At 37.1% G+C, this 15,338-nt stretch overlaps 2 protein-coding genes across 3 annotated transcripts; both read left to right on the top strand.

Moving 5' to 3' along the window:
• Positions 1-3,364: 3,364 nt before the first annotated feature.
• LOC129318569 (heat stress transcription factor B-4-like) lies at positions 3,365-5,000 on the top strand. 2 transcript variants are annotated; one of them, XM_054963413.1, is made up of 2 exons: positions 3,365-3,820; positions 3,947-5,000. In XM_054963413.1, the coding sequence occupies exons 1-2, from the start codon at positions 3,597-3,599 to the stop codon at positions 4,740-4,742; spliced, it is 1,020 nt and encodes a 339-aa protein (XP_054819388.1). In that variant the 5' UTR covers positions 3,365-3,596; the 3' UTR covers positions 4,743-5,000. The 2 variants fall into 2 exon arrangements, with proteins under 2 accessions (XP_054819388.1, XP_054819387.1); XM_054963412.1 differs by having other exon boundaries at positions 3,408-3,820; positions 3,939-5,000.
• Positions 5,001-12,336: 7,336 nt separating this feature from the next.
• LOC129317624 (transcription factor HEC2-like) lies at positions 12,337-13,698 on the top strand. The gene has a single exon (XM_054961956.1). It carries the CDS (start codon positions 12,594-12,596, stop codon positions 13,245-13,247), a length of 654 nt encoding a protein of 217 aa, XP_054817931.1. The 5' UTR covers positions 12,337-12,593; the 3' UTR covers positions 13,248-13,698.
• The last annotated feature ends 1,640 nt before the right edge of the window (positions 13,699-15,338 follow it).

A 15,338-nucleotide genomic window follows, 5' to 3' on the forward strand; every position in this document is an offset into this window, starting at 1 on the left:
TGTCTCAGTAGCTGACAACTCGAGAGGGAAAATCAGCCTTTCTTTTCTAGATTTCCTTCCTCTTGTGGGGTCTCTCTCTCTCTCACTCCCCCCGTTCTCATTGAAGCCCATTTATCCTTCTTCTCTCTTCATTTCTCATCCAAACGCTGTAAGTAAATCATACTGCATGATTCACCCATTAGCACCTCTCTCTCCGAGGGGTCCACCTTCATGAACCCCACCTAATCTCAGGTTTACGAGCCAGCATTGATGATCACATAATTAGTTCTGATTATTAAACATTGTATCTGTCATGCCAATGAGGGAGCCATAATTCCTGGAACAACGATTCTGTGACCCAGTTGGAATAATGAGGATACTATTTAATAACCGTGAAGCGCTTGCATGGAATAGAAATTAACCTTGTCATGCATGTGAAGTTAATTCATTAATAATTTTGCCGTTGCACAGTTTGAAATTGAAATGTGAGAGGGAATACAGAAATGAATTAGAGAAGGGTTATAAAGAAAAAGAGACAAGAGAGGGGGGAAACGGGAAGAGTTCCCAAAAATAAGCATGTAACATGAACGAGGGAATAAGGTGGGGGTAATAAATATATGATGATAAGAGGAAAACAACAAAAGGGGGATCACGAGAGTGGCAATACCCACAGCACAGATATGCATCAAAATAAAAAGGACCAGTGTCTGTCTCCATGTCAGCCGCTGCCACGGTACAGCGCTCAGCCTCAGTCCCTTGTGCATGCCCTGCCAATTTGGTGTTAAGAATATGTCACCACCAACACTACTTAGGCCCAAGCACCTTCAAATCAACAATGGCCTTACTGTTGTTAATCAATCCCCTTAGTGCACCTTCATTTGGTAATTCATCCAGCACTGCTTTTGCTTTGCCTAGCTGATTAGTTCATTCACTCCCATGTATATTTCATTTACTGTTTCCCGCTTGTTAATTTGGAAACTATATATTATGACTTTATTTGTCTCTCTATACTATTATATATATAGGGAAAAAGGTTGACAGAATTTAATTATAAACACGTATGGATAATGATGATGATTATCTTAACGATGGGAATAATTGTTGGCTTGTTGCTAGCTAGTCTTCAAGTTTCAAATTTCTCCATCTCAACACTTTCCTCTTCCAAAAAGAAAGAAAGAAAGACTTTCGTTCTCGCTTTTTGAGATGGATCACATGCATGTGTTATTTAATGTACCTTTTTTTGTCCTTAGCTTAATGAGACTGGTAAGATCTGCTAGAAGTAGGAAATAAATTGAGTATTGTTTTATATGCATATAATGCCACGTCAATTGGATAGTCACGAACTGCTTCTTTGCTAAAATTAGCCTGTATTTAAGGGTTAATTAGAGTACATTTTTGAGGGAGTTCATGGGTCAGCAATGTGCCCGTATGATAGGCTTAAATCAAAGACGAAGGTCCATGAAATGCTGGAGAAATTGAGGGATGCGTACGATCGTTGACTGCATCAGAGTACTAATAATGAGCAATCACTGGTGGGTTTGGTAATACCGGCCCGCGTACACACCGTAATAACTACCGGCTAATAAGAGAAATGAACGTAATTAAGTACATATGACCAACTGGTCATTTTGAACATAACCTTATAATCCGGTATTCCCGTTTTATTTAACTCCCTGCAATGCGTAGTTTGAGCGTTCACACCAGTGCACATCTTTTTTCGGGGAGAACAGTTCAAAAAGTTGTGGCTTGTGGCTTCTCCCGGAAGTTAAATAGCTCGGGGTTTCAAAAACTTTTGAGAAGGCAATTATTATTGCCTATAATGTTTCTAATCATAGAAATCGCATTGAATATGAGAAAAGGGAAGAAAAATGTAAAGCGAGGAATCATTATATTTGGGGGTGGGAGAGTTTCACTTAGATATATATCCCAATAATGGGAATCACAGACATTATCAAGATCATGAGTCCTATAGTATATCTACCCCAATAATTACCCATTGCCTTGCTTTGGCCCTCCACATCCTTCCATGTCCCTACTCTTTAATTCTCACCCGTTACATTTGCAGTTCAACATGTGCCAATACTAATTCCCTAAAAATTACAACAACAACAACAAAAAAGGAAGAGAAGAAGGTAAAAGGTAAGACGAGGGGAAGAAAATTAAATATTGAGAATTATCATTAAAGGTTGGGAATATCTGGTGTTATCAGTGATTCTTAAGTGGATGATAATTCCCTTTTTGTTTTCTTTAATTATTCCTGGCACTAGGATGCACATTCTCCTGATTCTCCACGGGCAATGTTAAAAGGCAGATGCATTGTGATTGTGAGAAGGAGAAAGAGATGGGAGGTGAAAAAGACTGTAAAAATTGATTCAAGGGGAACTTTCGGGACCAATAATTTAAACACCTGAACACGTCAGCAGAAGGATGGGCGTGGAAGAGCCAAAGTTGGAGGCTCAATGTAAAAAGTAAAGAGGGGGGAAAGCTAAACAGTGGTGGCTAGGGAGATGCAGCTAGGTATTGTATTCTTGCGAGTAAAAGGTACGAGCGGCCGAGAGAGAGAGAGAGAGAGAGAGAGCGCATATAACTCCGCAGCTACATCACACACACACACACACACACAAACGATATTGAAGTTTGAAATACGAATTTTTCAAAAAGAAAAAGAAGCCGATGGAAGAAGAGGAAGGAAGAAGAAAAGGTGGAGAGAGGGGGGAGGGAGGAGCAGATAGGATGAAAGAAGAAGGGGTAGAAACAGAAGGAAGCAATGTCGTGACAGAGACAGAGGGGAGTGATTAATTGGCAATCACGTAGTTCGATGCAGCCATCACCTTAAAATATCTGCTCTTTGCAAAATGTTTGCATAAACCTGGATATGCCCATTCCAAACTCCCCGCCCTGCCCTTGCTTCCAAACACTGCCCTCCAGGTTCTCTCATCAAACACTGCGCTCCCGTTGACCCTTACTTTTCATCACTCTCCCTTCCCATTTCCTTCTTACAAGATTATATATTTTTGCCGAGCAGGATATAATAAAATATAATATAAGTGAGAATAAAAATCAAGCAAGACAATTAAGAAGTTTCTGAAAATGAATTAGGGAAGCGAAAAGTTGGGAGGGGGAAGAAGTGGCGATCGAGATTGGGGAAATGAAGGGCGCCATGTTGGTTGAGTGGGTGGATCCATGTCAGAACACCCCCCCCCCTTCCCTCCCTCCCTCCCTCACACATACGCCAGTCACGGGTTTGTCTTGAAAGGCCCTTATTTCACAGTCCCAGACAGACAGACAGACACTTATTCTCTCTCACTACGTGCCCGAGGAGCGTCTCAAAATATATGCTTCTCTATTATTATTCTCATTATCATAATCTTCGTAATAATGCCCCCTCCCTCCTTCGTTCTTACCCACCTAGCTACATCCTTTTTATTTGTATCTCAGGATAGAAGATAAATAAAGGGGCGAAGCATTTGCCAAATCGCAATACACAGGAATACGATACGACTTACGAGCATTCACAACAGTCACTCTCTCCCTCTCCTTAAGTATCCACGGTCTCGCTCTCTCGCTCTCTCTAATACATCACATGAGCGATATGGCTCTCCTGCTGGACAATTGCGATGGCATATTACTCTCCCTGGACTCTCACAAGTCCGTGCCCGCTCCCTTCCTTACCAAGACCTACCAGCTCGTCGACGATCCCTCCACCGATCACATCGTCTCCTGGGGCGAGGACGACACCACTTTCGTCGTTTGGCGTCCCCCTGAGTTCGCTCGCGATCTCCTCCCCAACTACTTCAAGCACAACAACTTCTCCAGCTTCGTTCGCCAGCTCAACACCTATGTAATTCTTCCATCCTTCTGTATCTCACTGTCTTCTCTCCCCGAAATCTGAGTTTTGCCCCTTTCTTCTTTTGGCATCATTATTCACAGTTTGATCTTGTGTTTCTGAACGGAACTAGGGTTTCAGAAAGATCGTGCCGGACAGGTGGGAGTTCGCCAATGAGTTCTTTAAGAAGGGAGAGAAGCACTTGCTGTGCGAGATCCACCGGAGGAAAACAGCTCAGCCTCATCATCATCAGAACCATCACGGCGTCGGCGTCGGCGTCGGCGTCGGGGTGCCCGCTTTCTTTCCCTTCCCTTCCAGGCTCAGCGTCTCTCCTCCCGGCGACTCCGACGGTGAACAGAACAATTGGTGTGATTCACCGCCGCTTGCTTCTCCTGCTCCTGTTTCTTCCCTCATAAACGGCGCCAACTACAGCTCCTCCTTCACCACTCTCTCCGAGGACAATGAAAGGCTCAGGCGAAGCAACACCATGCTCATGACCGAGCTCGCACATATGAAAAAGCTTTATAACGACATCATCTACTTCGTTCAGAACCATGTCAAGCCAGTCCCTCCTAGCAGCTCCTATCCTAGCTCTTTGCTGTCCCCGCCTTCTCCTATGACTATTACTACTGCTAATGGTTCCGTGGTGCAAAGGCCCCTGAACCAGCTTTTGGGTTATTATTCCATGAACAATAAGCAAGCTCCGCCTCTCGTGAACTCACCTACCAACACATCCAAGAGCACCATAACCATAGTTGAAGAGCCAAGTAGTAACAGCTGCAAGACCAAGCTCTTTGGTGTGTCGCTTCAATCTAAGAAAAGGGTGCACCCCGAGTACGGTTTTAATCCCGCCAATTCATCGGACACGGGCAAGGCTCGTTTCGTCATGGAAAGGGATGACTTGGGCTTGAATCTCATGCCTCCCTCGACTTGTTAGTTACTTTTAGATTCACTTGTTTGCTTTTCTTTTCTTTTCAAATTATTTATTTCCCATCCTTAATTTTGAGTCTCATCAGACAATGGCAGATGATATTGATGGATACTGTGTGCGTGCGTGCGACTGCTTGTCATTCTGTGTACATACAACTTAGTGCCCCATATTATCTTTGCTCCCACCCACTCATCCCCCATTGACGGAGGGTGGTCGTGGTCTGAGTGAAGATCAAATGAATCCAAACTTTTTAATGTTCAAACTGCTCTTTCTGTTAACTAAAAATGTCTTCGTTTCCATTGGTTCAATTTATTGCTTTCGATTTTGGTATCTTTTCTTATCTGAGTTGCTCTCTGCACGCTTCAGTTACATTAATGCCAGCGGCAGGGGTTGATAGAGAGAAACGAGTTCCTTACAGTTTCATTGGGTCAAAAGCAGATAACTGAGAATAATGAGCTAGGCTCTAGAGTAGCTGGTTCGATGGGCCAAAAAAAAAAAATCTCTAGGGCTTTCTCTTCCCAGCCCCCATTAATGGTTTCAATATACTGTGCCGGCAAGCAAGTAGCAACGCAGAATGCTTTGCATCTCGATTCAAAACCCCCATGAAAAGATGAGTGATAATGCTATAAAGTAGCTGACAGGTAATCACGTCTAGTTGCTCCAGAAAGAATTCCACTCAGAATGATTGCGCTCGTAATTGTTTTCTCCCCTTCATGTTATTCATATATAATTATATTATCATTAATTCAAGAGTCGCCAGAGTATATACTTATGATTTACGGGGAAAAGAAGTTATGATATCCATGTCGCGGGCAATAATTCTGCCTCATGTTTTAATGAATTGTCAGTGGGGTAAAAAAAGTAAAAGCCGGTTCCCTCAATGAAAACAAAAGGAACTGCAGGGAGAGGGAGAAGGGGGAGAGAGAGATGTCAGATTGGAACAAAATAATAAAAACTAGAAAATCAAGATGTGAATAATCCGAAGAAAGCGAAATGTGGGAGGACACTGACTAAAAATGTTATTTGAGATGTTTCTGTCAAGGCTTCTATACTTCGTCTTCTTCCGACCAGAAACCTTTGCCTTTTCCTACCTTAAGTAGTCATCTGATTAACGTATTCGCAATTCTCTTTGGATTCCACACTCTTTTTCCCTCCATCCCTCCCTCGTTCTCTTGGCTTCTTCCACAGGCTACAACACCAATACTGGGCATTGCTATCACTCGCAAAAAGTGTGGGGCTTACCCGCTGCTATATGAACCATTTGCGCCCTTTGCCCAAGAACCCTCGTGTCTTTTTTGCTTGTCGTGTCTTGACACATCCCTATAAGGGCAAATTCTCTCATAAATGTTTGACCATGCTTTTCTTCGCCTTCCCTGCCCATTATATTAGATTATTCACGCCACAAACTCAGAAACTCTGCGAGAGAGAACGCAAGCTAAGATATTTCCGTTCTGGGCGTCTAGAGCCTCGAGCAGAGCAGATCGATAAAGATTCAAACTAAATTCAAGACAGACTTACATATAGATTAAAATAATAAAAAGCTGTAGCATTTTTGTGGCGCAGTAACATAATTAAGGTGGTCTGTAACTGTTGGTCACTAACAACAGAATAGAAAAAAGAGAACTTTAAAACGAGAAAGGCCTGCTGTTTTCAGATGCATTTTTTATCCCACCGCAGTGAGTGGAATAGAGCTTCTCAATTAATGAAGCAGTAAAAAGACTCTCCCGTTGAAATATATTTGCAGTGTACTGTGGAGGTTGAACCAGAAAATAGAATTAATACAAATATCACAAAACCAAGAACAATATAAGTGTATTGATCTGCTGTAATGAAATATGTAATCAAGCGGAATAAGTTACAACACCGAGGGTATGAGAGGAGGAGGAGTATAATTGATTTGTCTTTTGTGGGTTGGGGAGGGTTGCGCGTGATAACAAGCGACTGCACGTGGAGGTGGCAGGAATGATGAAAGAAAGAGTAAACTGGATTGGATTGAACAGGTGAAAGCAAAGGCGGGTGGGTGCGGGTGGTAAAGACGCTTTAGGAAGTGCGCTCCCTTCTTTTTTCAATTCTTCTGTGGGCAACGCCCCCCTTTGACTGGTCATGTATTTTATATTTGCAAAACTATTTCTTCATATTTTCCTTACGAGTATTATTCCCAACGCCCATCCAGAACCAGATGGAACCGTTGGGTGGGATCGGTTGGGCTGAAAACCAATCATGCGTCGGATCCGGAACTCTTGAAAACTAGCCCAAAAATATAACGGTGAGAATCGGACAAACAAGCTAGAATTGTTTTGTTTTTCTTTTTTAAAATTTAAAAAAACATAATCTAAATCTCTATATTTTTTTATATTTGTAATCTCTTTATTTTTATTTTTTATTATTTTAAATTCCTCCATGAATAAAGTATGAAAACCATAGAGGGACCTTAAATAATAAAAAATAAAAATATAGGGATCAAAAATATAAAAAAAAATTATGATGATTAATAGTGAAATGTGAGTAAAGTACAAGAATTTAAAATTATATTTTTTTCTTAAAATTTTATAACCCAAAACTATGTTATCATGCATTCTTGTTTGTTTTTTTTTTTTTCGTTTAGTGTTATTTGTATCTATATTTGACGATTTATTAATGGATCTGGTTAATTATGCATGGAAGACTGTACTAACTTAATTGAACAATTAATTTGAATACTTGATGATTTTAGTGATTTGTAATGGAGAATAAATAACATTTTAAGTTGGATATGGAGATTGATATGAATAAATAGTACAGGATAAATTTGGACTTGTATGATCATATATGGATAGATATTGTTTGAGTTTTGGCTGCAATTTGAGTCTCAGATATCATTCCAGGGTTGAATTCTTGGAGATATGTATGAAGAACATCTACTAGGAAATGATGACCTTTCAATGGCATTCGGATTTCCAAATGATTAATTTCATGGTTGTTGACTGTGAGAGTAACTTGAGAAATCAATAAAAATATTGTTGAAGTTTTTTCACGTGCATTGTTTAAACAATATTACTCACGCCATCATAAATTATAAGAAAAATTTAAAGGAAATTTATTGTCCCAGAATATAAAATAATGTAAAAAAATAAAATTTTATTAATAATACTTTTTTTAATATTATCTTTTAAAAGAAAAGATAATTGTAGTGTAATAATTAAGAATGTAAAAGCACTTTTGAAATCTTATAATTTGTTTTTGAAAGTGTAAATATGTAACGTATCATTGTTATATATTATTAATATATGTAATTTGATTTTAAATTACCTTATAATTTGAAATAGGAGAATATTGTAATTGGGATCAATCAAAGTCTTGGAAAGTAGCGCCCCGCCAGATTCAATGCTAGATCCGATTCCATTTTGACGACATCGTTGGTCTACAAAAAAATCAATTATTTCATTTTGTTTAGTTCACCTTTCATTATTCTCTTCTTTTTATGTGTCGTATATTTCTGAACCAATATTGGGGAAAGGAGGAAAATAAAATCAGGCGAACTGCGAAGCCACGACTTCTTGGGCCCTCAACGATTACAAGTTCTCTTTTTGTGGAGTAAACGTTAATGATTTAAATCGCATTTCCGTTTTGGGCCTGCTCTCTAACACAGGAAAGCCCCTTTTCTTTTTTTTTATCAGGAGTCTATGGACAAACACCCAAAACAGTGGCCGGTTGACAACACTGCGTCGGCGTCCGGTAGGGGCCTATTGGGATAGTTTTTGCCGCTTTATGTTGTTTACCTGGGTCCTTGAGGCACCCCAAAAAGAAGAAATATAAAAACACATACAAACAACGTGAATACCCAGGACACCCCATGTCGTGTTGTGACCAGTGTGTCTCCCTTCTAAAAATTCCTGCTGAGCTGGTCCTTTGTTCTCTAATCCCTTGTTTGTTATTTAATTAAGTATCTTCTTGTTCTTGTGTTGCATTGGGTTGGGATGCGTGAAACTCGTCTTACAGCATATTTAGATCAGCATGACGTTGGGACTCAACCACAGAAACAGCAAAGTAGGCAGTGCCGATTGCGATCGGCGCCAATACGAACTGCCATGCTAATTGCCTCATTCCAGTCATAGACTCCTTTTCTTCTCCTCCACCTCCAGATCGGACCGTGAACCCTGACAAATGGTTGTGAGATTACTGGACAGTATGATGAATTACGCAACTGGGCAAACATAAAGTTAATGACCCAGCTCGTAAATGATGACAAATGATGCTGATACGAACATATAATCAGATGCAGCCATTCTGTTTATTCACGCACCTGGCGGGGACCATTACAGATTGTAATACATCATTGGCCTTTTTACCTTTAAATTATTCAAAAAGCTTCAATCATATGCTCTGAGCCTGCCCTTGCGTGCGTTTCCGAGAGAAAGGTGGCAAACATTAATTCAATAAAATATCTTTCACTGATGTCTTCATAACAACATATGAATCAACAGAGCAGTAAGGAATCGTTGTGATGGAAAAAAGACCGTGAATGAAAAAAAAAAAAAAAAAGGATCCATCAGCACTCAAAAATCTCCTCTCTAGTTTAGAGAAGATGGGTGTCACGGCTAATGGAACGGTTAATAGATGAGTTCAAAGAAATGAAGAAAAGCTTGGATAAGAAAAAAATGGCCAAAAACACTTGTCTATTTCTTGCTGGTTTTCGATCACTGGATCTGGAAATGGCATTCTAATGCTTATTCCATATAGGATAAGAACTCATATTTTACGACGAGAAGAAAGTCGCGCCATGCGTTTCAGGGGGACCCGTGGAAACAGGATGTCTCGTGCCAAGATGAAGCGTGTACCTTAAAGACTTAAATTAGCTCCTTGCCTAAGCTATTCAACTATTTCAAAATATATATATATATACCTTAAAGACTTAAATTAGCTCCTTGCCTAAGCTATTCAACTATTTCAAAATATATATATATATATATATTATAAATTTGTAAAATTAAATCTAAATTCTTTATAAAAATTTAAAATCAACAATCAGCTCATGAATGTGCATCGAATTATCATGTGCCGGTTGGGGTTCACACATTCGGCCCACATTAGCTCTGACCACATAGAATGGCGGTACCTATTAGATCGTAATCAATTCTTTATTATACAAAAAATGAAAAGAAAACTCTAGAGCAGTCCAAAATTTTTTTTTTTTTGGGTAACACGGATAAAAATCTTATATAAAATGAAAACAAAAGGGCCGAATTGGCAAGAACAAGAAAGAACGATACATCTATGGAGGTTGATGAGAAGCACTTGACATTATCACATCATTTCAAGGCGCAATCGTCGTCATCATGGATCCCTAGTATTTGTTGAGAAGCCAAATGATAAGCCGTGATATATACTCTCTTTGATTCAAATTAGAAGACATGTTTTTAATTTATCTTGGTTTAAAATATAGGGTTAATGAGCAAAATAAATCTTGAAACATTGTCTGAAAAGCACTTTCAACCTTAAACTCTTAAAATGTGCAACATAAATCTAAAATTTTAAATTAATAAAAAATGAACCCTAATTGTTAAATTTTTTTAATGTCATTACTGTTCACACAAGTACTATTCACCGTGAGCCTCTAGTTAATACTAACGTGTCATTGTGAATTAGCGCCACAAATCTTAAACTATTACGTTAGTAGCATTTTAAACATTAAACCTTAAAATTTTAAACAAATTATCCCACTATTTATGTATAAAATGTTAACTATTATATATATCAAATTAGTCTCAGTATGGTTCGTTGTGGTAAATGCATTGTTGACTATGTCGAATGATCTATAATTTTGTGAAATGACATTTTTTATCCATTTTTTTCAACGCTTTCCAATCGATTGGCATCTCATGCTTCTGTCTACTCTACAACTCTAATTTAGTCCTATTTTAAATAATGCTTATTTATTTAATGGTAAAAATTTGAGATCCCATTTAAAAAGAAGTTTAAGTATTATAGAATTTTACAAACAATGAATACGAAAGCTGATGATTTTATCAACGAATATAAAACTCAAATTAATTGGTTAATTAAAATTATCTAATATTTAAACTACTTTTCAAAATGAATCTCAAGTTTTCACTATTAAATAAATAAACATAATTAAAATAATATTAAATCAGAGTTATAGAGTATATAGCAGTATGAGACATTAATCATTTGGAAAACATTGTAGAAAAGGGGCAAAAAATATCATTTCACAAAATTATAGGTTGTTCACCATAGTCAACTATATATTCACTGCAGCGAAACATACTGAATTTAATTTAGTTTATATAATAATCAATGTTCTATACATAAACGATGGAGTTAATTTGTTCAAAATTTTAAAATTTAGGAACATAATAGTTCAGGGTTCAAAACACTACTAACATAATAGTTTAGGGTCTGTAGTGTTAATTCACAATGACACGTTAGCATTAATTGGGGCCCACAGTGAACAGTACCCTCAGTGAACAGTACAATATTAAAAAATTTAACAATCAAGGTTCATTGTTATGAATTTAAAACGTCAAAATTTATTTTGTACATTTTAAAAGTTCAAAGTTAAAAGCACTTTTCAGACAATAATTCAAGATCTATTTTACTCGTTAACCCTAAAATATAAGCCACTTAGTAGGTTTTAATTTTTTTTTTCATTTTACCCTTGTATATATTAAATTGATTTGCTATGTAACCTTATTAGTATTTATTATATTTTTTTCATTCTTCATAATAGCTAAAAATTTATTGATCTGCAAAGAAGTTCATGCTTTCTCATATTATAATACTTCATTAAAAATAATATCTCTCTCATTTAATTTATTATTGAGAGTTGAAGAAAAAGGTAAAAAAGGCTTATGATATTTATAATTAAAAATAAAGATGTAAATGAATTTTATCAGTGTTTGAATTATAGTTAAAAATATTTTATATTTTGAAATTGAAAATACATTGCATTGAATTACCTATCCGCCCAAGGGATGGCTGCCACGTTGGGGGCAGGTGGCATATCTAACGACGACAGATCCCCACTGCCACCTACCCGGCCCACTCACTAATATAATTTCTGACACCTGGCACGTGCGTCGGTCTTCTCTCGGTTCCATGAAAAAAAAAAAAAAAAACACCTTCATGTTAAGGCAAAGTTGATTGACTCTCTCCCACGCGACACTCGTATCTCTTTCAAACCCAATGGATAAATGATTCTGATTCATGCACCTTATGGATGTATAAAAAAGTACTCATGCTTCCCTTATCTTAAGTTCACTCTTGTTATAGCGCATACATCTCTCAACGCTTTCAATTCTTACACCCTAAGCCTAATTGTTCTTAACCCCTAATTTCCCGTCCTATTACGAGATCCTTAATGTTAACTCATGAGCTTTGCATTGATCACTCAATCATGTCGTATACATTAGTATCTCTGACCGTCAACATCAACGGCTCATATGGCCTAATGCTGTTTGGCCTCGCAATAATTGACACGCAACCCGTGTTTCAATTCATTTTTTGATTACAAGCAAGATTCTTTCCCGAATAGGAAACATAAATATTAATATCGCCCTGAAAGATGAAGCCCAACCACTTAATTTGTCAGAGAATAAGAAAATTAAAGCGTCATGTGTGATCATAACAGAATTTAGAATGGCTGGCATTTATTTAATGTACATCTCACTGTATGCGGAGCCACTCTAGTTATTCAACTATATAAACTTGATACAGCTAGCAAGCCAGTCTGCGTTCCGGATATTTTTGAGCATCCATAACGTTTCTCCTCTTCTCATCAGTACTGCAAGCTGCTAAGCCTTGAGGCTGCGCATTCTCATATAACTCTCATACCCCCTGTAACCATACACATATAGCTAGATGGACTGTGGCACCACTGATGATGCACCAAACATGTCATTCGCATGGGCGTCGCATGTTGAGATGGACTTGACGATGCAACCCCACCAATTTTCAGGAGCTTACACTGACGACTATGAAGCGACAGGCTTGCCTGTGCTCTGCGGAACAACACCTAAGATCGAGAAACCTAACTGGTGGTCGCTCCCAAGTGCAATTACCTCAACATCTCAGGGTAACCCTACGCCAGCAGAACCACAAGAACAGGCGTCGTCGGAGAAAGGGAAGAACTCGATGAGGGAGATGATATTTAGGATAGCAGCAATGCAGCCAGTACACATAGACCCTGAGTCAGTGAAGCCTCCAAAGAGGAGGAACGTCAAGATATCGAAGGACCCTCAGAGCGTGGCGGCTCGCCATCGCAGAGAAAGAATCAGCGAGAGAATAAGGATATTGCAGAGACTGGTGCCAGGTGGCACTAAAATGGACATCGCCTCCATGTTAGATGAGGCCATTCGCTACCTCAAGTTCCTACAGTTCCAGGTTTACTCCCTCCAACGAGCCGCCTCAATTTATTCCCCATCACCACTCCCTCTCTTCATGTCCTCTGCTAATCCCGCCACTAATTATCTTTCTCTGCATAAACGTCCCCATAATCCTCATCATTACTGCTGAGATGCCTAGCTAACTTCAAATGTTATAACATATGTTTCCACTTTTCTCTTCATGTATGCTTGACTGTTTTTTTAAAATCTTTTTACACAGTAAGCTTGTACTCCCCTCTCTGGAATATTCAGTTTTGTTATTCATGGCTAGCCGCAATAGCTTCTCCTGGTTTCGTTGCCTTCACTACTCCAATAGATCTTAAACCCGTTGGCACGAAAGAGTGTATTTTGAAAAAGCGAAAGTCGATTTGCGTTATTTCTTTATAAGAAATGAAAAGGAATTATAATGTGGGCGCACGCATGTCTTCGTATAGAAATGGAGAGCGATCGCTTGAAAACGACAAAAAAAGGTGAGGCAGACAAGAATAACAAAAAGATGCTATATATTAATTCAAAATTTTTAAATTCAAATTTATAAATATTTTTATTATATATTAATTATTAAATTTAATTTTGTTAAATATGAGACTTCTCACATTGTTCCACCCACACTTGAACGACTATGTGTTGATGCAGGACTGATGGAATTAGAATGTCTCGAATGTAGATGCACCGAAAATTTGGCACCGCTTAACGAATGTAGATGCACCGAAAATTTGGCACCGCTTAACGATGAAGGTGACAGGCCTCAAAAGTAAGTTTTGGAGAGTAAGTTTATGGAATTATGTGCGATAATGGGTGAGAATAATAAAAGATGAGAATTGCGCCAGAACATGCACGAGAAGTGCACGTGATGATCTGACAGATTGGTTAAGTTTGATAATTGGGGAAGGCTGAGCCGTCGTTTCTTGTCAACCAACACACCTTGACACGTGATCTCCGTCTACATGGTCAGCACAAGGGAGCCATGTCACTTCACGTATCTGTCCACGTCGGATATTCAATAGTACTACACTATATTCCTCTATTTTATTCATAGAGTTGGGGAAATATTTATTTTAATTTTAATTTTATTTATAAAATATTTTAATATTTTTTATTTTTATTTTTGTTATTTCACCCCTATTAAATATAAAAAACTTTATTCACTGTTAAAGTATTTTATTTTAAAGTAAATATATTTAATAAGAATAAAATTAAAAATTTATTGACTTTTTAGATAAAGTTAATAAAAATTTAATTTTTCTTTAATTTTAAAAAAATATTAAAAATAATTTATAAAGAATATTGAAGGACTACATCAACATGCCATATTCATTTTAGAATTGATGCTTTTATCAGAATTCAACTAGAGAGGCAGGAGAATAATAGAGGGGAGCTATAAAAAGACAAGGCAATTTGGTCACAGGAAGCTATGCGGAGACCCATGTGACCGTCTTGCCAGGGCACCAACACAAACGAAAAGATTTAACTTTGATGCAGGCGACTAATTTATTGGAAGTTGAATTCTCCTCTACATTCATGCTCTATCCGTTTTTATTTATAAAAAAGAAATTATATCATGTAATTTACAAAAAATAATTAACTATATTAATTATATTTAAAAATTAAACTACAATATTTTTTAATTAATTATGTTAAAAAATTGTTTCTCACGACTAATAAAATTAAATGAGATAATTTAAAAAATTTACAATAAATATTTATTAAAAAATATAATTTTATTTATATAAAAAATAAATTAAAAGTAATAATTTTTTAAAAAATAAAAACTGAGGAAGTATCTTTTCACCTTTATCAAGTTTAGAGCTCCATAATCACAGTACACCTACGTACGCCTATCGGATTGGAACATGATGGGTGTGACTTACTTGAATGTTACATTCTCCCTAGTCCTATTTGTAAAATAGAAATTAAATATTTATTTTAATCTTATTTATAAAATATTTTTATAATTATTATGTTTATTTTTATTATTTTATTCCTATTAAATATTAAAAAATTTATTAAATACTACCGCATTTTATTTTAAAATAAGTATATTTAATATTTAATAGGAATAAAGTTAAAAATTTATTAAATTTTTAAACAAAGTTGATGAAGTTTAAAATTTTTCTTGATTTTAATGAAAATGTTGAATTAACTTATAAATAGCACCTAAGGGTGTAATAAATTTACAGCAGAAGGCTTTATTTATTTTTAAAATTAATTAAGAAAAGAA

Source organism: Prosopis cineraria, unplaced genomic scaffold (assembly GCF_029017545.1).
Source record: "Prosopis cineraria cultivar Desert tree isolate PC_DT_omini unplaced genomic scaffold, ASM2901754v1 PC8, whole genome shotgun sequence".
Taxonomy (NCBI): domain Eukaryota; kingdom Viridiplantae; phylum Streptophyta; class Magnoliopsida; order Fabales; family Fabaceae; genus Prosopis; species Prosopis cineraria.